Raw genomic sequence first — 25,916 nt, 5'->3', positions numbered from 1 at the left:
TAGTGAGCACAGGCATCCATGCTGGTCTAGTTCAACCATGTGCATTTGAAACAAATATTAGGTCCCTAATAACTGTTTGTTGAATGAAAGTGTGTGTGTGTGTGTGTGTGTGTGTGTGTGTGTGAGGTTGTTTCACTGATTGATAAGATCTTCTAAGCCAAACTGACCCCTTCTAACTCCTGGTGTCTACCTTATTATGCTTATACATCTTAGATCAAAATACATTTTGGGGCATTCCCATTGTGGCTCAGTGGAAACAAATCTGACTAGCATCCATGAGGATGCAGGTTCAATCCCTGGCCTCGCTCAGTGGGTTAAGGATCCACCGTTGCCAAGAGCTGTGGTGTAGGTTACAGACATGGCTCAGATCCTGTGTTGCTATGGCTGTTGTGTAGGCTGGCAGCTGCGGGTTCGATTCAACCCCTAGCCTGGGAACCTCCATATGCCGCTGGTGTGGTCCTAAAAAGCAAAAAAAAAAAAAATTCATTTGTCATTAAGTTATAGTTCTTCCTGTATATGTCATGATATACACACAGGGAGAATATTAGTTCTTTGAGGACAAACACTATGACACTTATAGCTTCTACTTGCTTGGCTCCTAACACATGCTGCATTAGGCCCTCCATGAGAATTTGTTTGAAATTTCAAGTCTCCCACTTCAAATTATTTGGCAACAATCTACAGCAGTTCATTTTCTTCTTTCTGGGCTATAAATAAATGTATGTAAATAAATCTAGACCTAGATGAGCCTCCCTGAGTATAGGCGTATAAAACTTCTAAGAAAAAAAAAGAGGGATTTGGGGAGTTCGTGTTATGGCTCAGTGGTAACGAACCCAGCTAGTATCCATGAGCATGTGAATTCAATCCCTGACCCAGCTCAGTGGGTTAAGGATCTGGTGTTGCCGTGAGCTGTGGGATATAGGTTGCAGATGCAGCTCGGCTCTGGTGTGGCTGCGGCTGTGGTATGGGCCGGCAGCTGCAGCTCCAATTTGACCCCTAGCCTGGGAACTTCCATATGCCACAAGTGAGGCCCTAAAAGAGAAAAAAAAAATGGATTGGGGAAGAAAAACGTATGAGAATGATTTAATTAAATGAGCTCTACAGCCCCAGCCAGCTCTAAAGTTCATGGTTCTGAGTGTAGGGGTAGTTCTCTCCTCTGCCACATCCATGTTCCTTCCACTGCTGTGCAGCTGTCTCTTCCCAGAAAAATGCGCAAGTGTGTGCCTATGCACACACTCTCACTCAGACAGGTCTGAGGACACTGAGGGATCATGTCCACCCCACACATGATGTCACTTGTTTTAAATTCTGGTCTATTTTCTTTTTTTATTTTTCATCTCTCATTTTTAAGGGCTTATTTTAAGTGCAGTTACAATGTTTTCTTTGGAACTGATGGATCTCCCTTCTTTTCATTAACTAGGAGAATTCCCATGATTCCAGAACAAATGGAGTTTTAAGGAACAGATACTTAGGCAAATAATTCCTCTATCTCTGGCATCCTACACTGTGCCTTCCACAGAGTCAGTCCCCAGGGAATTCTTTTTGAATGACTGAGTATATAAATAAATGAATAAACTAATTCTCCTTCCATTCCTTACAAAAGTCTGTGTCATCCTGTGGGGCTAAAGGGTGGGTCTAAAGTGATCTCCTTGGAGTTCCCTACATAGCTCAGTGGAAACGAAGCCGACTAGGAACCATGAAGTTGCAGGTTTGATCCCTGGCCTCACTCAGTGGGTTAAGGATCTGGCGTTGCTTATTGGCCAGCAGCTGTAGCTCTGATTCAACCCCTAGCTTGGGAAACTTCATATGCCATGCAGGTATGGCCCTAAAAAGCAAAATACTAATAATAATACTACTACTATTAATAATAAAGGGATCTCCTCACAAAAGATACTCAGAAGTAGAAAGTAGCTCCACTATCTTCCATGGGTTTCATTTTTCAAAAAAAAGCATGAAAATTAGTTTACAGGTTACTTCTAGTAAATCAATCCTTCTTCTCCTCCTAAACTTATAATTATGAAGGGAAGTATAATAGCTTTTTTCTGCAAAGTGATTTAGTAATTCTGGCAGTACTTCATTAATCACTTAATCAGTGTTCAAGCAGAACTGATGTCTTTGACATATATAATCAATCTTGATTCCACCCACATTTGATTTTCATGCTTTCTGAAATCTGTCTACAGACATTCAGGATTGGTGGCTTATTTTCACATGCTGTTTTTGTTAGAGATGACTCATATACACATATGATCATAATCAGAAATTGATAACTATATTGGTTCTCCTTATGGTCTATTTGAACTATGAGTTTACAGAGATCAATCATGCTGGGACTACATTCTCTTTTACCTTATTGGGAAAATGGGATTGGACCATTTTTGAGCTTCATGAGGCATACTGTTCTTTTGGATTTGGCATGTTTATTGTTATTGGTGAGCCAGAGCTACTTGTTTACGATACAGTTGGAAGAACTTTTCCAAAGCCTTTCTAAAGGCAGCTAGGCATAGAAATGTGATAGAACTCTAAAATTGAGCAGCATGGTATTAAGTGTGTCTAATATATTCTGATTTGGAAACTTTTGGTGTTTTTTTTTTTTTTTTTTTGCTTTTTAGGGCCACACCTGCGGAATATGGAGGTTCCCAGGGTAGGGGACTAATTGGAGCTACAGCTGCCAGCCTATACCTCAGTAATAGCAACGCAGGATCCAAGCTGCATCTGCGACCTACACCACAGTTCACGGCAATGCCAGATCCTTAACCTGCTGAGGGAGGCCAGGGATCGAACCCACAACCTCATGGTTCCTAGTCAGGTTCATTTCCACTGCACCATGCCAGGAACTCCTGGAAATGTTGTTTTATGATCACCAGTGAGACTACAGAAATTCTGATTCTACCACTCGTTTTCACTTAAGACTTAATAACTTGGACATTCAAAAACATTATTTATTTGCCTCAAATTCTAGTAATATGTAATTTTCACATCCACTTAGCTTACAGACCAATCCACGCACCCATCCATGCACTGCTTGTCAAACCAGGTATTCTTGCCTTTCTTGTATAAGAGCTGCAGTATAGACGTTACAGGTAGATAGTGTAGAAGATGAACAGATGAAGTTTCTTAATTCATAATCACACATATATTTGAACACATGAGACAAAGATTGTGTCATCTAGTTGTTTGAAGAGTAATCTTCCTCCCTGAAAAATGATAGTATGGTATTTCAGGACTGTTTAAAACTAAATAGTCTACACCCACTATGTGCTACAGAAACTGAAGTAAAAATGAGCCTTTGTGCTAGTAGCAGAAGTCTCTGGGGAAAGCTCAACTTAGTACTCTACAGGTGTTCAACCAAGTCTACGGCTGGATCTGTAGACCAAGAATCAGGAATCCAGAAAGATAACAACAACAATAATAAAAACAACAACTCACAATTACTGAGGTATTCCCATGCCAAGATACTGTGTGGTATACTTTGCATGGATTATTAAAGAGAATACTCTTAACATCCCTATGAGGGCAGCATACATAGTCCCAGTTGGAAGAGGAAAGGCAAGGTTCACAGATATCAAGAAATTTGCCCAAAGTTACAAGGCTAGTCTGTGCTGGGTCTGCCTGATTTCAGAGCTCTTAAACTACCAGCCAGGTAGTCTACCCACCTATCTTAGGTATATGAACTGAGGCCCAGAGGGCTATGGTAGATAGAGCTAATAAGTTGTAGAGCTGGATATATTTGAAGATCTATCTTAGATAGACACTAAACTACAGAGCAATTATAGAAAGATAATTATCCCTTGGTGAAAAATTAATGGAACTCTGGGCTGGCTGAAAAGTAATTAGCAGATTACCACAGAAATTAAGGTTGACATTCTACCCAGGCATGAAAAGGTGAATAAGAGAGTTGGAGGGAAGGTTAATTATCAGAGTCCACATCATATTGGCAAGAGGTAGATTCGATCTTGAATGACTATTACTAATAACCACACAGACATCAGCTTCATTAGGAAAACAAATTTCCTGATCTAAATGAAATCTCCCCCCAAACCATTCATTCTCTGCCACTCCCCCCATATACTCACATGCACACTCCTTTCTCTTTTGCTCTGATGTATGGCGATCGAAGCAATTTTCTGACAACTAATTCAACTTCTCAAATATATGGTGTAAGTTAAGGTTATCAATTATTAAATGAAGTATAGCTTCCATTAATACATTGACAATCTTTTTTTAACAGTGTCTTAAGTGATTTTGGTTACTATAAATTAGTTCTTCTCAGCCTGAGCAACTTTAGAAAACCCAAAAGAACTTGTACCAAAATGAAATGTTGTTCCCACTCACTGTTCTGCACTGTTCTAAATTTCTAGAAGGTGCCTGCCTGTGTCCACTATGCCCGTGCCATACAACGGGCTCTAAACCACAGCCATTTTAAGAGAAACTGATGGTCGACTTTTAGATCTTTTTTTTTTTTTTGTCTTTTTAGGGCCACACCCATGACATATGGAGGTTCCCAGGCTAGGGGTCAAATTGGAGCTGTAGCCTCTAGCCTATGCCACAGCCACAGAAACACAGGATCCGAGCTGCATCTGTGACCTACACCACAGCTCACTGAAACAGCGGATCCTTAACCCACTGGGCAAGCCCAAGGATCAAACCTGCATCCTTATGGATCCTAGTCAGATTTGTTTCTGCTGCACCATGATGGGAACTCCTTCTTTTAGATTTTTGAAGAATGAACAGGGAGTGAAATGTAAGAGTCAAGTTAACAGGCGAACAAAAGAGCTCTAGGACCTGACTAGATAGTCTGAGCTGAAGAATCCAGCAACCATGGGCCTAAGCATCAGCTGCCAGTGTGTTTAATCAACGTCAGATATTTACTGAACTTTCGTAATGTGCTCAGGACACTCTGAACTTAGACGAAAAATATCAGATATAGTTTACACCTTTAAAAAAATGCTCATAATTGTAGTATAATAAGTGCCTTCCAGGCTGGCGACTTGAGGAAAAGCCAGGTAGTGGGCATTAGATAACATGCAAGTGCTGGCTGAGCCCTGCCAGCTTTTTCACAGGAAACACACCCAAATCCCTTCTTCTGGCTCCAGGGGGTCAGAGGCTCAGGGGTCTATCACAAAATGCCTGCTTTCTCCACATCTCCACATGGCCAGTGTGGTTTCGCTGCTGTCAGGGTGCTCTTGCAACCTCTGTGAGGGGCCTCAGCTAGTGTCCTGGGCATCTGCTTCTGCTGGTCCCATCCAACAAGGATGCTCCAGGGAAGAGGCCATCCTCGTGGACCCAGTACAGAAAACAAATGTGGAGAAGCATTTTTTCTCACCATGTTGCATCTTGTATCAAGACATGAGGTAGCCCTTGAGTTCTATTCTTTGGAAGAAGGACACTTGATAGTAGAAATTTTCCTTTTCATTTTCATTTCAGTGGCTCTTGATTCAGCTGCGATATTCCTAACATTCAAGCACTTGTCTGAAGAAAACCAAAGTGTCACCATCCCTCTGGGCACCCCATGTCCCTCCCCGTAGCCCTGAGTATCATTACCAATCCCCGCTCTCTCTCCAGTTGTGACACGTTCCTTCTCTATCATTACAGTTCCTGAATGGATTCGCAAGAAGCCCTTGTTACTGGGGGGCCATGGAAGTCTTAGACCAGAGGTCTCCCATTAGCTCCAAGAAGTCTGTTTACGCTTCCCAAGAAAACCATCTGTTCTGTGCAAATAAAGCCCTTGTGGTAGACCCCGCCCATCAACTTCAGATCTATTTAAGATAGCTGTCAATTGTGACACAGCTCAGACATGCACACCGGGGTCCTCCTGACACTAGTTAATTGTGTGTGAAAATTCTATTTTGCTATTATCTATATCCTCTATTTTGCTATTTTGCTAATATCTATATCCTCTATTTTGCTATTTCAGATAAAGGAATTTTCATTATCCAAAGTGAGAGCCTCGAGAAATGCATTCAAGCGGGCAAATCTACACTGACCCTGGAGAACTGCAAACCACCCAACAAGTACATGCTATGGAAATGGGTTTCAAACCACCGCCTCTATAACATTGGAGGCAGCGGCTGCCTGGGCCTGAATGTGTCTAATCCGGAGCAGCCCTTGAGCATCTACGAGTGCGATTCCACCCTTGTTTCCTTGAAGTGGCGCTGTAACAGGAAGATGATCACAGGCCCACTCCAGTACATGGTCCAGGTGAAGCACGACAACACGCTTGTGGCCTCATGGAAATATCTCCACAGGTGGATTTCCTACATGTCAGGTGGTGGAGGCATTTGTGACTATCTGCACAAAGGTAAACAAGTATTTCAATCAAGGTCCTCATGAAATACTTAGTAAGTTTGCCCACAAGTAAAGATTTGTGAAATAAATTACATAAAAGAGGTACAAGGCACTTAGAACCCCAAGGGACTTCCGCTAAATATATTTTAGTTGCTTACTCCCCTTAAAGGGACTGCTGGAGTCTTGTTATGGACTTGCTAAATTCTGCTAAAGAAGAGACACCACTTAAATAACTTTGGGAATCAGTGGAAAGGCAAAAGAACAGAAAGACGAGGGAGAAAGAAAAGGTAGAAGGAAAAGATTTTTGAAGTTAGAAGCTTGTCAGGATGAATGTAACAGCCTTTCCTGCCAACATTTCTTTTATTGTAGAAACTCAGTCCCCTGTACAGAGTGTCTGCAGGGCATCTCAGTGCCTTCGGAAGCCTGGCTGGCATCTATGGCATTTAAAGGCAGATTATTGTCAGGGGTTATTTGGTGTGTGCCAGGGAGTAAGAAAGCATGGTTTTGGATGGGGGTGGGGTGAGGAGTGGAGGAGGGGTGTTTTCATTTTCCACGGTTTTGTGATATTTGGCATTTTTAATGAGAGAAAATGAAAGAGAAAGAAAGTAGCTTAGTTAACTTCTGAAACCTCCAACCTCTTTGTCAGGTTTTGTTCTGTAGTTCTCTTCGTTCATTAATCCACTTCTCCCTGTCCATCCCACATTTACTGAGCGCTGTTTCTCAGGCACAGGGCCAGGCATCTGATTTTCAAAGGCTAACAAGACAGACGTGGTTCTTGCCCTCATTGTGGTCTAGAATTATGCCTGAATAAGAGCTTCTATTTCTAAGAACTCTAGAAAGCAGTGTAAGGAACTCCTAAGATCAAAAGCAAGACTTTCTCCTGCACCTACAAGAAACAAGTCAAGAAAGACAGAGCCAAGAGCAAGCCATTTTCAGGACTCACTACAGTAAAGCTTATGCTGTATATCAGCACCCTGAATAATCTACAATTCTAAGGAAGCATTTGGCATTTGTTTTAGGTTAAAGTCTTAGCCATATACCCACACTCACAATGCATGCGGGGACGACTAAGTAAAAGTTAGAGGAAGGAAACAAGAGGATGGGTCCTGAAATACCAGTAGTTCCCCAACAGCTCCAAACTCCAGGGCTGGTGATATGGGGTGAGCTCAGGCCGCCTGCCAATTGTGGGCAAGGGTGGAATTCTCCGTTGCTAGCCCTTTTGCTCCAGGATATGTTGACTTTATTGAGGGTGGCCCTGACACCCCACACCACAGAAGGCCCCGGTGGAGTCATGAAAAGGTGCTGTTTCCTGCGTAAGGCCAAGGATGACGATTTATTGAAATATGCTGAGGAAGTAGCCAGCAAGCCACTCAGCATGATCATCTCATCTCCACTGCAGGGGCTTCCAGCCCATCATCCAGTCTGCACTCTCTCTCCCTGTGTGCGGTCTGCTTGCCACACTGCACACCAGGAGTCTTTAAAAATGGAAATCTGATCATGTGACTTTCCCAATCAAAATCTACTAGTGGCTTCCCACCACCCCACAAAGTAGAGGTCATCAAAGTCCATGCTCTGGCAGAGCCGGCCTCTGTGACCCACCTTCCAGTGCTTCCCTGGTTCCACTCCTTACTGGGCCTCCCTGACCTTCCCGGTCCACCCCACAGGGCTGTTGTTACCGGTCCCTCATACTTGCTGTTCCTTCTGCCACAACTCTTTTCCAAAGACTTGAATCCTTGCTTCTCCCAGTTCTTGTTCAGAGAAGCCTTTACTGACCACCTTATCAAAAATAGTGCCCCTCCACCTCTTCACACACACACACACACACACACACACATACACACAGTCATTCTGTTCTTACCTTATTTTGTTTTCCTTCATGGTGCTTATCACTACCTGAAATTACATGTTTACTTGTATACTTGTTTTCTCTTTTTTTTTTCTCCCCACTAGAATAGAAGCTCCATGTGAAAGGGAACTTTTACTTACTTATTCACTATTATATCCTAAACCCAGGTCTGGACACATTAAATGCTCAACAGATAACTGTTGAATGAATAAATTAATAAATGTTCGTGAAACACAGGGTTCAGATGCTGATGGCTGATGTATTTTGGGACTGGAAGATATTTTAAAGTGAAATCTCCATCTATATTCAATACCTAGTGGTAACCTATAATGGAAAAGAACCTGGAGCTGTATACCTGAAACTAACACAATATTGTACATCAACTATAGTGAAATTAAATAAATAAATAGAATTTTCCTTCTCATCCATTCACAAATCTGTATGCTGCTGTAGCAGTGCACCATAGTAAATAAACAATGAGATGGTCATACTAACAAACCATTTATTAGCATTTCCCTGGAACCTAGCACAGAGCACTTGCACATTTCCATACACTAGACATTGAGGTCCTGAGCATTTATTCTGGTAAAGCCAGAGCTTTGCCCACTGTAGGTTTTCAGTCAATAAAACATGCATTCATTCTATGAGTTTCCAAAGATAAAGCTGCCCTCATACTTACTTGACTTTGTCCTTTTCTTTCTCCTAGATCTGTATACAATCAAAGGGAATGCCCATGGGATGCCTTGCGTGTTTCCCTTCCAGTATAACCGGCAGTGGCACCATGAATGTACCCGGGAAGGGCGGGAAGACAACTTGCTGTGGTGCGCCACCACCAGCCGATATGAAAGAGATGAGAAGTGGGGATTTTGCCCAGATCCCAGTAAGAATAAAATCTAGTCTTCCCCATATGTCATGAATGAATCAAGAATGATTAGAAAGTTATCTGTGCCTAGAGAATAGCACTGAGATTGATCTATTGAAGTCTGAATAAGTGCTCTGATTTCATTTACCCAGATTGTGATTTTGTGTTTCTTTTTGCCTCGAAAAGACAATTCTGATGTATATTCCTTTTTTTCCCTTAAGTTCAAAAGATGTTAATGAGCCATTCTTCATTAAGTTCAGTGCATAAGGATGCTTTAACTGGAATCAAATTATAATGCTCAGTGATCTCATTAATCCCAGCTTCTGGGCAGGATACTTCAAAACAAACCTGAATACACATGAAGCTCTTAGTTATCTTCCAATCCACTTCCTCTGCTGAGCTGCCTTAACTTCTCCATGTCCTGGCTGCTTGTCTTGCCCATTGTCAAGTCCCAACATCAGCTGGCTCTTGATGATCTTTTTAAAAATCGCAGTTGCCCTCATTATTTCTCCACAATGAGTTCTTATCTTGATTTCCTTTCCGTATTACCAGATTTCTAGCTATAACCTCAAAATCCTTTTTTCTTCATAATTTGATTTTTAAGGTCTGATGACAGCTGCAAAATGTTCTAAATGTTTTTGTCAGATAGTACTTTATTATTTTATTGTATTTTCATTTAACTTTAAAGGTTTCCAATGGTTCTTAAGTATTGGGGAATATTTATATATACCTTTTACTTTCTATATTCAATTTCTTTCCACCTTGGTTTCTACCAGACAGAGAATATAACTTTCATAATCTCCTTACCATCCATGCCTACCTTCCCTCCCAATGGTTAAAAAAATGCCACAAAAAATTTCAAACAAAAAGAAATTGAAGAGATTAACTCCAAAGAATCTAATTTAAAATTACCTGTAGAGGAGTTCCCATTGTGGTTCAGTGGTAACAAACCTGACTGATATCCATGAGGACAAGGGGTTGATCCCTGGCTTTGCCCAGTGGATTAAGGATCCAGTGTTGCTGTGACTCTGATGTAGGTCACAGATGTGGCTGGGATCTGTGGTTGCTGTGGCTGTGACATAGGCTAGCAACTGCAGCTCTGATTTGCCCCCTAGCCTAGGAATTTCCATATACCATGGGTGCAGCCCTAAAATAAATAAAAAGAAAAAGAAAAGAAAAGAAAAAAAGAAAAAAAATTAACTGTAGAAATCTTTTCTAATCTAAAGATCTAACACAGTTTAGTGAATGAGAAAGAGTAAGACTAAGATTGAAGTCTTGCACCTTCCCAACAATGAGCTCCTGAGTCTCAGTTTCCACACCATGAAATGGAGATAATAACAGTAGCTATTAGGGTTATTGAGAGGATGCAATTAGATGATGCATCTAATGGTACTCAACAGGATTATCGTTATCATCATATCATGAAGCCTAACTTAGCCTTTCAGTATATGCTTCTGAATCAATGATCCTTCCTCTTTATTATCTGTCAATAGCACTAAGCTAGGCATAGTGTTAGGACCTGGGACCCTTTCTCTGAAGAACTTGATTTCTAGATGAAACACAGGACAGACAGATTTGCTCTATGCCTGAAAATGAAGACTGTATTTGATATGATGCTCTAGGATCACCTGGGGGGGATAGCTTAAATGGTGAATCCAGGAGTTCCTGTTGTGGCTCAGTGGTTAAAAAATCCGACTAGGATCCTTGATTACCTGGGTTGGATCCCTGGCCTTGCACAGTGGGGTGAGGATCCGGCATTGCTGTGAGCTGTGGTATAGGTCGCAGATGCAGCTCAGATCCTATGTTGCTGTGGCTGTAGCTATAGCTATATAGCTAGAGCTCTGATTCGACCCCTAGCCTGGAAATCTCCATATGCCACATGTGTAGCCCTAAAAAGACAAAAAAAAAAATGTGCATCCTCACCCAGTCCCAGAGAGGCAGTGAGCATTTGCTTTTTTGATGAGTTGGCCAGGTGATCCTGTGGCAGGTAATTCTTCCTCAGACAATTAATAATATGCAAGTATTTCTATGCAACATACATCTATATATAGGGGTGATATTAAGACATTTAGCCAACAATATGGTGTGAGCTACTGGTCAGTCCAAGGGGATACCTTAATGTGGGGATTAGGAGTCCTGGAAGTTCACTACTGGTATTAACCTCTTAGCTGCCATAATGTGAGGGTATTCGGGGGTAGCAGGGGGTACTTGAGGAGCTCAAAACAGCAACTGTTCAACAACCAGCATGAAAGTATTTCATTATTTATAAACTGTCGGATCATCAGGCTTCTCTGCCTGAATCTGAATGTCTGTATGTAGGTGTATGTGCATGTAATCCCTACACTCCTTGGATTCTTGAGTCAGGTGTCACATTATTTACATCATCTTCTCTTTCCATTTCCATCTCCAACAGATACCATTATTAAAAGTAAAAGTAATAAAATTAACATGTATTTCACATGACCCTCATTCTGAGGGATCTTTTTTAAGCTACAAGTCTCCTTGAGATTCTTCAAAGAGCACTGTCACCATCCTTCAGCACTTTTAGCTAATTACAGTTTCCCAGGTGGAAGCCTGGGTTTAGTGGTGCCCAGGGCTTTTCACTCCCCAGATTATCTATTTGTTCAGCTTCCTACAGTTCAGAAGCATCCTCCACTTGACAGACTGCCAGATTTCAACTCTCCTGACCTTTACCACAGTCAACAGAGAGCATGTTTATTTGTACAGTGCTATATTACAGTTTTCTTCCTCTCTTGTTACTTTTGGTTCCTGGTGGCCAGCACAACTCAAAATAATGTGCTGGAGACTGGAACCTGAGCAAGCTGATAGGTCTTTCCATGGGGTCAACAAGTTGACAGGACAGAGAGGACTAAGTAGATTAAAACAAAGAGTTATTCTTCTGGGTCTCATCTTTCTTATATGGAAATTTTTTAGTATCTCAATATAGAATGATGCTTTTTTAAAAAAATATTGATTGTAAGTGAGCATAATGTAAATTTAGTGCTAATAAACACATAGGAAAACACACTAGCAGGGAGGGATATGATAAAACATCTGTCACTATAGATCTTCAGGGAAAGGATGATACAGAGGAATCTCTCTGGGTTTGTTGAGGGCAATTCTGGGTCATGCTAGGTCCATCTTGGTTGTGTGTCTTACACAGCTGGAGAGTTACACTTAGTTAGTTTGAGATATTTTTAGGATGGCAACATCTGGAATTATCTGATTGTGCTTGAACCCCATTCACCTGCCACAATTTTTATCAGTAACTTGAATGACATAACAGAGCAGATTGGTACCAATATAGATGCATGACTGCCAACCTCATCTTGGTCAGCTATTTTATTGTATCTCTCTTGTCATGCTGCTCTGTTACTCCCCACAAGAGCCATACAAACCTCTCTATTCTCCCCTGACTTCTAACCCTGAGCTACGTTCTCTTTTCCAACTCTTAAGAGGCAACTTCAATACCTAACTCTCAAAGAAAACAGGATCCATCAGAACAGAAGTTTTGATAACTTCCTGCTCCCAAGCCTTTAAGCCTACTTGGGTCTGTACCCATCTTTATTTCCTCCTTCCTGTGTACAGGTGGTTCTCTTCCTACCTGGGACACATCTCCCCATCTGGACTCCAGAGCCTCCCATCCAACCTGTATCTCACTGTTTCTCTAAGGGTGGTCCCTGTTCTAGTAGCATCAGGCATCCCTATGAACTTGTTAGAAAATGCAAGTTACCAGCCACACCCCAGACACCAATATCAGTCATTCTAGAAGTGCAGCCTCTGAAATCTGTTCTAACGAGCCTTTGAGGTGATTCCAAAGCACACTCCCACTCTAATATAGATGATGATGGATCCTTCTCATTAGCACTTAAACCTGCTCAAGTCTTTATATATCTTAAAAATAACACAACTCCTTCATCCCCACTTCTGTCTCCTGAAAACACCTCTCTCTCTCATCCTCTACATAGTGCTTTGATTCCTCAGAAATCTATCTCTTCTTGGCTTCTATAATGATGCATGCCTGACTTCCATTTCCACAAGTCATTCATTCATTCATTCATTTCCACAAATATGTATTGAACACCTACTATACACCAAGCATTCTGCTAGCTCCTGGGATTCTAACCATAAACGTGAAAGATGAAAGTCATGACACCTGTCATAATGAAGTTCATATTCGAGTATAATGCTCAAGTTAATTTATAGTTACAATTTTTGATAGATACTACTTAAAAAAATAAAAAACAGTGAGTCAGTCCTGTGGACTAGGCAGTTAGACATAAAGGTCAATATATATTTAGGAGTTGTAACAAAAGGGGTTTATGAAACTAGGTTAGATAATCCAGAGCATGTATAGAATAGAAAGGAAGAGGACTTAGGGCCAAGTCTTAAGATCTCATGTTTAGTTTGAATAAAAAGTGAACAAACTAAAGATGCTAAAAGGGGCAGCCATAAAGGTGGAAGCGTAGCCAGGTGGAAGGGTAAGCAAAGAAAAATGTATGTCAGCAAGAAGAGAGAGCCCAGTTTGCCTAATGCTGCTGAAGAGCCTGATTTGACAAGGTCTGAAGCTAAGTGCTTGCTAGATCTGGCAACACAAAGGTTATTGATGGCATTGGAAAGATATATTCTAGTTGCCAGCTTGAGTGGGTTAATAATCAAATGGAAAAATAGAAGAAGAAGGAAGGAACACTTCCTAATTTATTTTATGGGGCCGGCATTACCCTGATACTGAAACCAATGACATTATACGAAAAGAAAATTAGGAGTTCCTGTCGTGGCGCAGTGGTTAACAAATCCAACTAGGAACCATGAGGTTGCGGGTTCGATCCCTGCCCTTGCTCAGTGGGTTAAGGATCCGGCATTGCCGTGATCTGTGGTGTAGGTTGCAGATGCGGCTCGGATCCCGCGTTGCTGTGGCTCTGGTGTAGGCCGGTGCCTACTGCTCCAATTAGACCCCTAGCCTGGGAATCTCCATATGCTGCAGGAGCGGCCCTAAAGAAAGGCAAAAAAAAAAAAAAAAGAGAGAGAGAGAGAGAAAAAGAAAAGAGAGAAAGCAAAGAAAAGGAAATTATAGACCAATATCTCTTATGAATATAGATGCAAAAATTCTCAACAAAATACTAGCAAACAGAATCCAACAGCATATATAAATAAATGTACACTATGACCAACTGGAACTTATCCCAAGAATTCAAGATTAGTTTAAAATATGAAAATCAATTAATGTAATACCCATATTGATAGGATAAAGGACAAAAACACAAGTTAATATTATCACAATAAAACTGTTATTTTTTTTAAAGAGTAAATGGGAGATGGGAAGTGGAGACAGCATATGCATAAAACATGTGACTAATGGGGGCAGAGAAAAAGCAGAGACTGGGATGGGGAGGCCAAGGGAAGGAGATTTTTTCTTTCTTATTTTTTAAGGATAAGAGATGCTAGGTCATCTTTGAATGTACCTGGAAATGATCTAACAGAGAAAGGTGGAAGGTGCAGGAATGTGAAACCAATTAGTGAAATAAATATGGTCTTTCAGAAGGCAGAGGAAATAGGATCCAAATCCTAGATGGGCAGACTGGGCTTTTATGGATATAAAGACAGCTTCTCCTTAGGAGGGAAGAGAAGGAGGAGGATAGCACAGGTCCCAGAAGGTTGATGGATGAAGTGATGGGGGAAAAATGAGGAGAATCTGGTCCAATGGGTGTGGACTTTCTCTGAAGAGGGGGAAGAAAGAGTGAGGTTTGGGCAACAGGAAAGATGTGAAAGGAGCACTGTGGTTGGTGTGAGATCAAGCTGACCAGAGAAAGCTGGTAATGATTCCAGGAAGCATTGGGGGGTGGTTGATGATAAATTGATTGGATGATTTCCTTGGTGGTGCTCATCTGTTGGGTGTAGGCACGGAGCAGGCAGATGATTGGGTTCCTCTGTTGAAACACTTCCCATAAAGTCTCTAATGGATTCGGCTCTCATCTTATTCAAAGGTTCAGCAACATGTAACGGAATTGACACCATCTTTTTCCTTGGGCATCTGGGACCCACACCTAGTAGTTTTCCTCTTTCTTTTGCAGCCACCACTTCTCAGCTTCCTTTGATAGCATAGTCTCCCCTACCCAACTACCTTTAAATGCTGACAGGCAAGCTTTGAGAGTAACATGAAAAAGAGGGAACGTGGTTCATGCTTTCCTGATACTTAATTTTATCAGGGAAAACAAACAATCAATAAGCAATCACATAATGCATCATTTAATTTCAGTTGTGATCAGGGCTACCAAGGAGCATGTAAGGTACTAGGGATTCCTATGTAGCAGGACATCTGGTTTGGAGCGCCTGTTACATGAAATTTACCAACACAGCACTTTTCAGGGAGCACATATTCAATAAATATTTGCTGAGTATATGAAAGACCAAAGAGAGATAAAAGTAGTAACTTTGTAGCTTAGAGTTTCTCTAATAGTATGAGTTCTTCTTTCTTTCTTTTAGAATTCCCTTTTTTTTTTTTTTGGTCTTTTTTTGCTATTTCTTGGGCCACTCCTGCGGCATATGGAGGTTCCCAGGCTAGGGGTCGAATCAGAGCTGTAGCCACCGGCCTACGCCAGAGCTACAGCAACTCGGGATCCGAGCCGCGTCTGCAACCTACACCACAGCTCACGGCAACGCCGGATCGTTAACCCACTGAGCAAGGGCAGGGACCGAACCCGCAACCTCATGGTTCCTAGTCGGATTCGTTAACCACTGCGCCACGACAGGAACTCCCAACTATTTTTTTAAAGTGTCAAGAAAGAGTACACCTTGGACAATGACAAAGCTGTATCCTTAGGGAAGATGAAAAAAATCCATGTTAATAGAGAAGGAGAAATGGCTACATCTTGGTCATAATCTATAACAAATCAATGTTGACATGAATGTAGTCCAGTTCATTGGAAGAGAGGTGTATTTTGAAAGGGAAAAAAAAATCACCATCGTACAAAAGACTTTTGGCAATCTTTCTTCAAATAATAGGAGACAAAGATATACACAACACAGTCACTTCCTTCAAGGAGCTCAGAATTTAGAGACAGAAGAGATAATATAAAGATAATCAAAGATTTGGAGTTCCCGTTGTGGCTCAGCAGTAACGAACCCAACTAGTATCCATGAGGACGTGGGTTAGATCCCTGGCTTCACTCAGTGGGTTAAATAAAGATCCAGTGTTGCCATGAGCTGTGGTGTGCGTCAAAAATGCGGCTTGGATCTGGCATTGCTGGGGCTGTGGTGTAGGCTGGCGGCTACAGCTCCAATTCGACCCTTAGCCTGGGAACTTTCATATGCCATGGGTGAACAAAAATGACAAAAAAGAAAAAAAAAGATAATCAAAGATGCAAAGACATATAACAAGATGATAGTAGCCCTTAGATTCTAATTTTTCAAGATTGATAGTGCTAGCCATCAATCTTGCATTTTTAGTTACTTGGAAAGAGACATTTGATATGAAGAAGCAAGAGGATTAAGAGTAAATACATGCGAATGCTCCAGACCAAGATGGGAGCCTGTGGCAGGTGGGCTCTCAGGGAGCAGTCTCTGAGGCTGAGATGACCGTGCAGGAGGTCTCCTGGGAAATGGTCTCAGGATCAATACAAATGGAAAGGAAAGGAAGAGAGCAGGATTGTGCAGAACTGGGAGGCAGGGCTGCCAACACCCACGCAGACCCTATGAGGAGTTGTCAAGCTGGATTTGCTCCTAGTTGGGGTGAGAGGAGGGTGTCTTGTAACCGTGCATTGACTGGTCACTATTTGAAGGCTGTCCTTGGGAAGGGAGAGCACCATGAGCAAAGAACCTTTTCAGCCAAGGCAATCCTGGAGAAGGCTTAACACTGAGAGGGGTCTGCTGGCATCTGGGGAAACAAAGCCTTTGATACTGAATGGAGATCAGAAGAGCAAATCACAATGCCCAGGCCCAGGGTGGCACTTTCATTCCATTTATTACCACAACATCTTCCAGTAAGACCCATGGAGTGACACACAGCTCTTTTAGAGAAGCAGGTGCATGTACTGCATAGAAGTACACATTCTTATATATATATATTTTTTAATTTTTATTTTTTGTCTTTTTTTTTTTGGCTATTTCTTGGGCCGCTCTCGCGGCATATGGAGGTTCCCAGGCTAGGGGTTGAATCGGAGCTATAGCTGCCAGCCTACGCCAGAGCCATAGCAACGCAGGATCCGAGCCGCATCTGCGACCTACACCACAGCTCACAGCAATGCCGGATCGTTAACCCACTGAGCAAGGGCAGGGACCGAACCCTCAACCTCATCGTTCCTAGTCGGATTCATTAACCACTGTGCCACGACGGGAACTCCATATTTTATTTTTTATATATATTACTCAATGAACTTATCACATTTATAGTTTTACAATGATCATCATGACTCAGTTTTATAGCATTTCCATCCCAAACTCCCAGCGCATCCCCCCCCGCCCCAACCTGTCTCCTTTGGAAACCATACATTTTTCAAAGTCTATGAGTCAGTATCTGTTCTGCAAAGAAGTTCATTGTGTCCTTTTTTTCAGATTCCACATGTAAATGATAGCATTTGATGTTGGTGTCTCATTGTCCGACTGACTTCACTCAGCATGGTAATTTCTAGGTCCATCCATGTTGCTGCAAATGCCATTATTTCTTTCCTTTTAATGGCTGAGTAATATTCCATTGTGTATATGTTCCACATCTTCTTGACCCACTCCTCTGTCAGTGTACATTTAGGTTATTTCCATGTCTTGCTATTACAAATAGTGCTTCAGTGAACATTGGAGTACATGTGTCTTTTCGAGCCATGGTTTTCTCTGGGTAGATGCCCAGGAGTGGGATTGCTGGATCAAATGGTAGTTCTATTTTTAGTTTTCTGAGGAATCCCCATACTGTTTTCCACAGTGGTTATACCAATTTACAATCCCACCAACAGTGTAATAGGGTTCCTTTTTCTCCACACCCTCTCTAGCACTTATTGTTTGTAGACTTTTGATGATGGCCATTCTGGCTGGTGTAAGGTGGTACCTCATAGTGGCTTTGACTTGCATTTCTCTAATAATGAGTGATGTTGAACATCTTTTCATGTGTTTTTTGGCCATCTGTATGTCTTCTTTGGAGAATTGTCTATTTAGATCTTCTGCCCACTTTTTGATGGGGTTGGGTTTTTTTTGGTATTGAGCGGTAGGAGGTGTTTATAAATTTTGGAGATTAATCCCTTGTCGGTTGATTCATTTGCAAATATTTTTTCCCATTCTGTGTGTTGTCTTTTTGTTTTGTTTAGGGTTTCCTTTGCTATGCAGAAACTTTGAAGTTTAATTAAGTCCCATTTGTTTATTTTTGTTTTTACTGTGATTACTCTAAGAGGTGGATCTGAGATGTTGCTGTCGTTTATGTCAGAGAGTGTTTGGCCTACGTTTTCCTTTAAGAATTTTATACTGTCTGGTCTTATATCTAGGTCTTTAATCCATTTTGAGTTTATTTTTGTGTATGGTGTTATGAAGTGTTCTAATTTCATTCTTTTCCATGTGGCTGTCCAGTTTTCCCAGCACAACTTATTGAACAGGCTGTCTTTTCTCACACTCTTATATTTCAGTTAAACCCAAATTTCCATGGCAAATGCACTGACTTTTTAGAAGAATATGGGCACCAGTTGCAAACTTTTGACTGGAAGTTTCCTTTTGATTAACCTTAAGAATTGGTATAGATACTACAAAGCCAAGGGAAACCTAACAAAGCCGGGCTGTGTAATTTGTAGCACAGACAGGATCACCTGCAGGTCTCTCATCCTGTTTAATGCCTAGAATTCAGGCAGTTTATTGCAAAAGGCTGTGTTTATGAAGCTCAATTTATGTCCCATTGAGAGAGCAAGAGCGATTCTTGGCAAAAATGGGGAATAAGATCAACTGAAGTGTCCTCCAGACCTTTTCTTATCATGACACAGCTTATCGAGGAGGCTTATAATTAAGAATTACTGTCAAATCTTTCCCTAAGGCAGAGGAGAGGCAGGTACCCTATACCCAGATCTCCCTTTCTGACATCCTCCCCCAATCTCTGCTCTGACATCCTACTATCTTCTAGTGACCAAAGGCTACTCATACCTGCTCTCCTTGGGAAGTGCTTCGAATGTTTTCTTTCAAACCAGTGCTTCCCAGTGTTTGCTTTGTGGACCATCTGCATTAGAATCAGGATTTTTTTTTTTTTTGTCTTTTTAGTGCTGCACCTGCAGCATATGCAGGTTCCCAGGCTAGGGGTCACATTGGAGCTACAGTTGCCGGCCTACACCACAGCCACAGCAACTCGGGATCCAAGCCATGTCTGCAAACTACACCACAGCTCATGGCAACACCGGATCCTTAACCCACTGAGCGAAGCCAGGAATCAAACCTGAGTCCTCATAGATACTAGTTATTCATTTCTGCTGAACCACAACGGGAACTTCAGGAATATGCTTAAAATGTAGGTTTCTGAATCCCACCCCAAAAATAGTCACTAATTCAGAATCTCCAAGACTGAGAACTAGAAATCTGTGATTTTGAAGACATTCGCTAAATGATTTTTCTGTACCCTGAAGTTGTAGACTCCCCTGCTCCTCTCTGGTGGCCTCAGCTGTCACGGGATCAACAGGGCTGAACTAATGTTTGATAATGCTCAGGGCATTGTCCGTCTCAGGGATGGCATAGCTTTTTAACTGAAGACAGTCTCTAAGGACTCAAACTCAATGAGGAAATTTCAGCCACCAGGGCAAAATGATTACTGAACGTGTCCTCCTTCCTTTCTCTCCCTTTCCTATAGTTTTTCTTGGTGATAGCCCTGGCTTCCGCCTTCCTTCACTCTGGGATCCTGCTATAAATACACGTGTCAGACAGGAAGACGAAGACAACCTTAGATTTACATGCAGATTAGTAACTTCTCATTAACTAACTCAGTTCTGAGGAAGGCACATTGCAACCAGACCTGAAAACAAACTTGCCACATTCCCAAGAGAGCCATCTAATTAAGTACTGGGGAAAAGAAAACAAACAAAAAAGATTTCATTGTCAAGTAAGTTCGAAGTGTACTGAATTAAAATTAAGCTGTTTCTTCACTAGGGAACATCTCAGAGCCTTTTTATTTTTTGGCTGTGCTTCCCAGGCCAGGGATTGAACCCAAGCCACTGCAGTGACACCACCAGATTCTTAGCTAGCTGAGCCTCTGAGGAACTCCGCAGAGCCTTTAACATGTTAGTGTACACTGTAAATTCTCCAGAGAAGGCTACATGTGTATTATGTCCCAGCTTTTCTTGGTGAGCTCTTGAAGTTGTAGTATTCTATGCATCACACTTTGGGGAGGGCTACTCTCAATTTTAGCCAATTGCCTGACTGTCAGTCACTGTCATGCTTTAGCCTGGTTCACATTGTCTGCGTTCTGAAATTCTTTGGCTGAGTTTGATTTCAGGTAATTATTATGGCTGCTTATTTCACCTTGGGGATTGACTTAAAATTTCAGCCGAAGCACCTAGACTAGGTCTTCATTTTCTGTTATTTCAGTAAACTTCAGATTTCAGCCCACATTTCATACTTTATTAAAATTTGCTTTTAAGCATACTACACAATCCTTGGCCAAGGTTTTCCAAGTGGATTTTGCTTCTCCTTTTGGCTGAAAGAACTTGCTTAAACTAAATATCAGTGTTCCTATTCTCAATGTTTATTTGAAAACTTGCGTTCATTACAGACTCATATTTCTACTGTATCCCTTTTATTCCATGTAGCATTTTGGTATTTGCAGGGGAAAGCCTTTTGAAACAACACTTGTATCTTTCTCAAATAAACATTTCAGGTCACAGAGCTTTTCCTATAAAGTTCTGACTGCTTCTTAAAGAACTCCGGTGTTATTTTCACAAATGCTTCACTTACATTTCCTGTCTTAAAAATGGCTACTATTATTTTCTCAGAAAGGGTCAGAGCTTCTTTATTGATGATTTCTTGAATTTCTTTTAAACCTTGAAAAAGCTTTACCATAAAGAGCCAATGGGAAAACAATGCAGATTTTATCATAAAGACCTAATCAAGAATAGATAAGTGTGCTGAAGTTTTAGGAGTTGCAAGTTGGAATAATTCCATTGAAATTCATCTTAAAAATGCTTTGTGTATAGATAAAGTAAGATTATAGTTAATGCTTTCATGGATTTTGTTTTCAGCATCTACAGAGGTAGGCTGTGACGCTGTCTGGGAGAAGGATCTCAATTCACACATTTGCTACCAATTCAACCTGCTTTCCTCCCTCTCCTGGACCGAAGCACATTCTTCATGCCAGATGCAAGGAGGTGCTTTATTAAGTATTGCAGATGAGACTGAAGAAAATTTCATAAGGAGTAAGTAGGTGGATTATGCCAGTGATATTGACACAAAATGTTGCTTACAGTTATGTCCATGTATGCTGGGATACGTTCTGGAAAAACAGTCCCTTGGAAAATACTTTGCCCTTATTAACATGGTCCAAACTCACACCCAGAATTTTGACCTGAACCCTGGGCCATTCCATTTGGCACCTGGTCATGTTGTTCTTATGTTCTCCCCCTTGGAAAAGAGACGTTCAGGCCACAGCAAGGGACCCAGGAGAATCTGCAGCTCTAACAAGTGGGTCTAGGAGACTTCTAAATTTAAGTTCAAAATCCTGCATTGCCGGAGATCTTAGCCATTCGTTTCCATTGATAAATAATTAAGTTTTTTACTAATTAAACATAATTCTACCTGTCAGTCACTATGAGCAGGTATGGAGTAGGCTTCCTGGTGGATGACAAAGAACTTAAAATTTAATTGGAAGAGCAAAATCACACATATGATAACTAATGCTATAAAAAATAACATAAACTGTTAAAAGAGTGTTAATGAGCTGGGTCTTGTATTTCACCTCTCACTTAATCTCTCTACTTACTTCTCCTTTATAGATTAAATGTGTTTATAGATTAAATGTGTTTATAGATGTGTACATAACAGCATTTAAAATTTGGGGGAGAAACATTTGAAAGTGTCACAAAATTAGTCACTTTCATTAGGTTTCTAACACTTTTCAAATTTATTACCCATACTTATTATGGAATAACAAAATTATTCTAAGATAATTTTAAAAGTTCAAGTATACAGAAAGATAAAGGAAAAAATCTCTCATAGTTCCACAATCCAGAGATAACAATGTTTTTAATCTACAAAAAAACCCAATAAATACATACATACATCCAAAGTATCTATGAAAAATGGTATTGAATAAAAACATGCGGCAGTTGTTGCACAGAAATTAGGAGCAGGGACCAAAGAGCCACTGGCCTGGATTTGAATCCCACCTCCGTCACTTACTAACAAAGCTAAAGAGGTAAAGTAGCTCAACCTCACTGTTTCCCTCTATCAAATGGAAATGATAATAATGCCACCTTTTTGGCCATGCAGATTACATGTTACAAAGCAGATGAAGTCTTAGAAAAGTGCCTAGCACACATAACAAACATTCAATGTGCTAACCATTTAACAGTAACTGTGCACACAGTTTAGTAACATGCTTATGTAATTTACCTGCATATAATGAACATCTGCCCATGTCTATAAACATGACCTACATCATATATTTTTTTTCTTCTTAGGGCTGTACCTGCAGCATCTGGAAGTTCCCAGGCTAGCAGCTGAACAGGAGCTGCAGCTGCCAGCCTACCCACAGCCACTGCAACACCAGATCTGAGCTGTGTCTGCAACCTACACCATAGCTCAAAGCAATGCTGGATTCTTAACCCACTGAGCGAGACCAGGTATCAAACCCATGTCCTCAGGGATACTAGTTGGGTTTGTTACCACTGAGCCACAACAAGAACGTCTACATTATAATTTTTCATGGTTATATAGTACTAAAGGTTAGTGGTAGTATATTTACCTAATCACCAAATATGAGATAGGAATAGATAGATAAAGTTCTTTATTTAGCTTTTATTTTTGTTGCTATTAAAAACCATCCCTGCACATACCTTTGTGCATGGATCCCCAAGTATTTTTTTTTTATAATTTTTTTTTTTATTTTCCCACTGTATAGTAGGGGGGTCAGGTTATCCTTACATGTATACATTACAATTACATTTTCCCCCCCACCCTTTCTTCTGTTGCAACATGAGTATCTAGACAAAGTTCTCAATGCTATTCAGCAGGATATCCTTGTAAATCTATTCTGAGTTGTGTCTGATAAGCCCAAGCTCCCGATCCCTCCCACTCCCTCCCCGCCCCCCCATCAGGCAGCCACAAGTCTCTTCTCCAAGTCCATGATTTTCTTTTCTGAGGAGATGTTCATTTGTGCTGGATATTAGATTCCAGTTATAAGTGATATCATATGGTATTTGTCTTTGTCTTTCTGGCTCATTTCACTCAGTATGAGATTCTCTAGCTCCATCCATGTTGCTGCAAATGGCATTATGTCATTCTTTTTTATGGCTGAGTAGTATTCCATTGTGTATATACACCACCTCTTCCGAATCCAATCATCTGTCGATGGACATTTGGGTTGTTTCCATGTCCTGGCTATTGTGAATAGTGCTGCAATGAACATGCGGGTGCACGTGTCTCTTTTAAGTAGAGTTTTGTCCGGATAGATGCCCAGGAGTGGGATTGTGGGGTCATATGGAAGTTCTATGTATAGGTTTCTAAGGTATCTCCAAACTGTTTTCCATAGTGGCTGTACCAGTTTACATTCCCACCAACAGTGTAGGAGGGTTCCCTTTTCTCCACAGCCCCTCCAGCACTTGTTATTTGTGGATTTATTAATGATGGCCATTCTGACTGGTGTGAGGTGATATCTCATGGTAGTTTTGATTTGCATTTCTCTTCTAATCAGCGATGTTGAGCATTTTTTCATGTGTTTGTTGGCCATCTGTATATCTTCTTTGGAGAAATGTCTATTCAGGTCTTTTGCCCATTTTTCCATTGATTGATTGGCTTTTTTGCTGTTGGTTTGTATAAGTTGTTTATATATTCTAGAGATTAAGCCCTTGTCGGTTGCATCTTTTGAAACTGTTTTCTCCCATTCTGTAAGTTGTCTTTTTGTTTTCTTTTTGGTTTCCTTTGCTGTGCAAAAGCTTTTCAGTTTGATGAGGTCCCATGGGTTTATTTTTGCTCTAATTTCTATTGCTTTGGGAGACTGACCTAAGAAAATATTCATGATGTTGATGTCAGAGAGTGCTTTGCCTATGTTTTCTTCTAGGAGTTTGATGGTGTCCTGTCGTATATTTAAGTCTTTCAGCCATTTTGAGTTTATTTTTGTGCATGGTGTGAGAGTGTGTTCTAGTTTCATTGCTTTGCATGCAGCTGTCCAGGTTTCCCAGCAATGCTTGCTGAGTAGACTTTCTTTTTCCCATTTTATGGTCTTGCCTCCCTTGTCAAAGATTAATTGACCATAGGTGTCTGGGTTTATTTCCGGATTCTCTATTCTGTTCCATTGGTCTGTCTGTCTGTTTTGATACCAGTACCACACTGTTTTGATGACTATGGCTTTGTAGTATTTCTTGAAGTCTGGGAGAGTTATGCCTCCTGCTTGGTTTTTGTTTCTCAGGATTGCTTTGGCGATTCTGGGTCTTTTGTGGTTCCATATAAATGTTTGGATTGTTTGTTCTAGTTCTGTGAAAAATGTCATGGGTCATTTGATAGGGATTGCATTGAATCTGTAGATTGCTTTGGGTAGTATGGCCATTTTTACAATATTGATTTTCCCAATCCAGGAACATGGACTATCTTTCCATTTCTTTACATCTTCTTTGATTTCTTTGATGAAAGTTTTATAGTTCTCGGCATATAGGTCCTTTACCTCCTTGGTCAGGTGTATTCCGAGGTATTTGATTTTGTGAGGTGCAATTTTAAAAGGTATCGTATTTTTGTATTCCTTTTCTAATATTTCATTGCTGGTATACAGAAATACAACTGAGTTCTGAATGTTCATCTTATATCCTGCTACTTGGCTGAATTTATTAATCAGTTCAAGTAGTTTTGGGGTTGAGTCCTTCGGGTTTTCTATGTATAGTATCATGTCATCTGCATACAGTGACAGTTTTATCTGTTCTCTTCCTATATGGATGCCTTTTATTTCTTTTGTTTGTCTAATTGCTGTGGCTAGGACTTCCGAAACTATGTTGAAGAGCAGTGGTGAGAGTGGGCATACCTGTCTTGTTCCAGAGTTGAGTGAGAAGGCTTTCAGTTTTTCCCCATTGAGTATTATATTTGCTGTGGGTTTATCATAAATGGCTTTGATTATATTCAGGAATGTTCCCTCTATACCCACTTTGGCGAGGTTCTTGATCATGAATGGATGTTGGACTTTGTCAAATGTTTTTTCTGCGTCTATTGAGATGATCATATGATTTTTGACTTTTTTTGTGTTAATGTGGTGTATGATGCTGATTGATTTGCGTATGTTGAACCATCCTTATGAACCTGGGATGAACCCAACCTGGTCATGGTGTATAATTTTTTGATATGTTGTTGGATTCAGTTGGCTAAGATTTTGTTGAGAATTTTTGCATCTATATTCATCAATGATATTGGGCGATTGTTTTCTTTTTTGGTGGTATCTCTGTCTGGTTTTGGAATGAGGGTGATGGTGGCATCATAGAATGTCTTTGGGAGTATTCCTTCTTCTTCAACCTTTTGAAAGAGTTTAAGGAGGATGGGCACCAATGCCTCTTTATATGTTTGATAAAATTCACCTGTGAAGCCATCTGGTCCTGGACTTTTATTTGTAGGGAGTGATTTTATGACCTCTTCAATTTCATTTCTAGTGATCGGTCTGTTCAGTTGGTCTGTTTCTACTTGATTCAGTTTTGGCAGGCTGTAAGATTCTAGAAAATTGTCCATTTCTTCCAGATTGTCAAACTTGTTGCCGTATAGTTGTTCATAGTATTCTCTTATGGT

At 40.8% G+C, this 25,916-nt stretch overlaps 1 protein-coding gene across 2 annotated transcripts in view; it reads left to right on the top strand.

Moving 5' to 3' along the window:
- Positions 1 to 25,916, top strand: part of PLA2R1 (phospholipase A2 receptor 1) — a 126,238-nt gene that overhangs the window by 11,963 nt on the left and 88,359 nt on the right. For both annotated transcript variants that reach the window (XM_047772711.1, XM_047772710.1), the window contains exons 2-4: positions 5,918 to 6,301; positions 8,841 to 9,014; positions 21,182 to 21,355. In XM_047772711.1, coding sequence (XP_047628667.1) covers positions 5,918 to 6,301; positions 8,841 to 9,014; positions 21,182 to 21,355 — 732 coding nt within the window. The remainder of the gene's footprint in view (positions 1 to 5,917; positions 6,302 to 8,840; positions 9,015 to 21,181; positions 21,356 to 25,916) is intronic.

Source organism: Phacochoerus africanus, chromosome 3 (assembly GCF_016906955.1).
Source record: "Phacochoerus africanus isolate WHEZ1 chromosome 3, ROS_Pafr_v1, whole genome shotgun sequence".
Lineage (NCBI taxonomy): Eukaryota > Metazoa > Chordata > Mammalia > Artiodactyla > Suidae > Phacochoerus > Phacochoerus africanus.
This window is presented reverse-complemented; position numbering and strand designations above follow the sequence as displayed.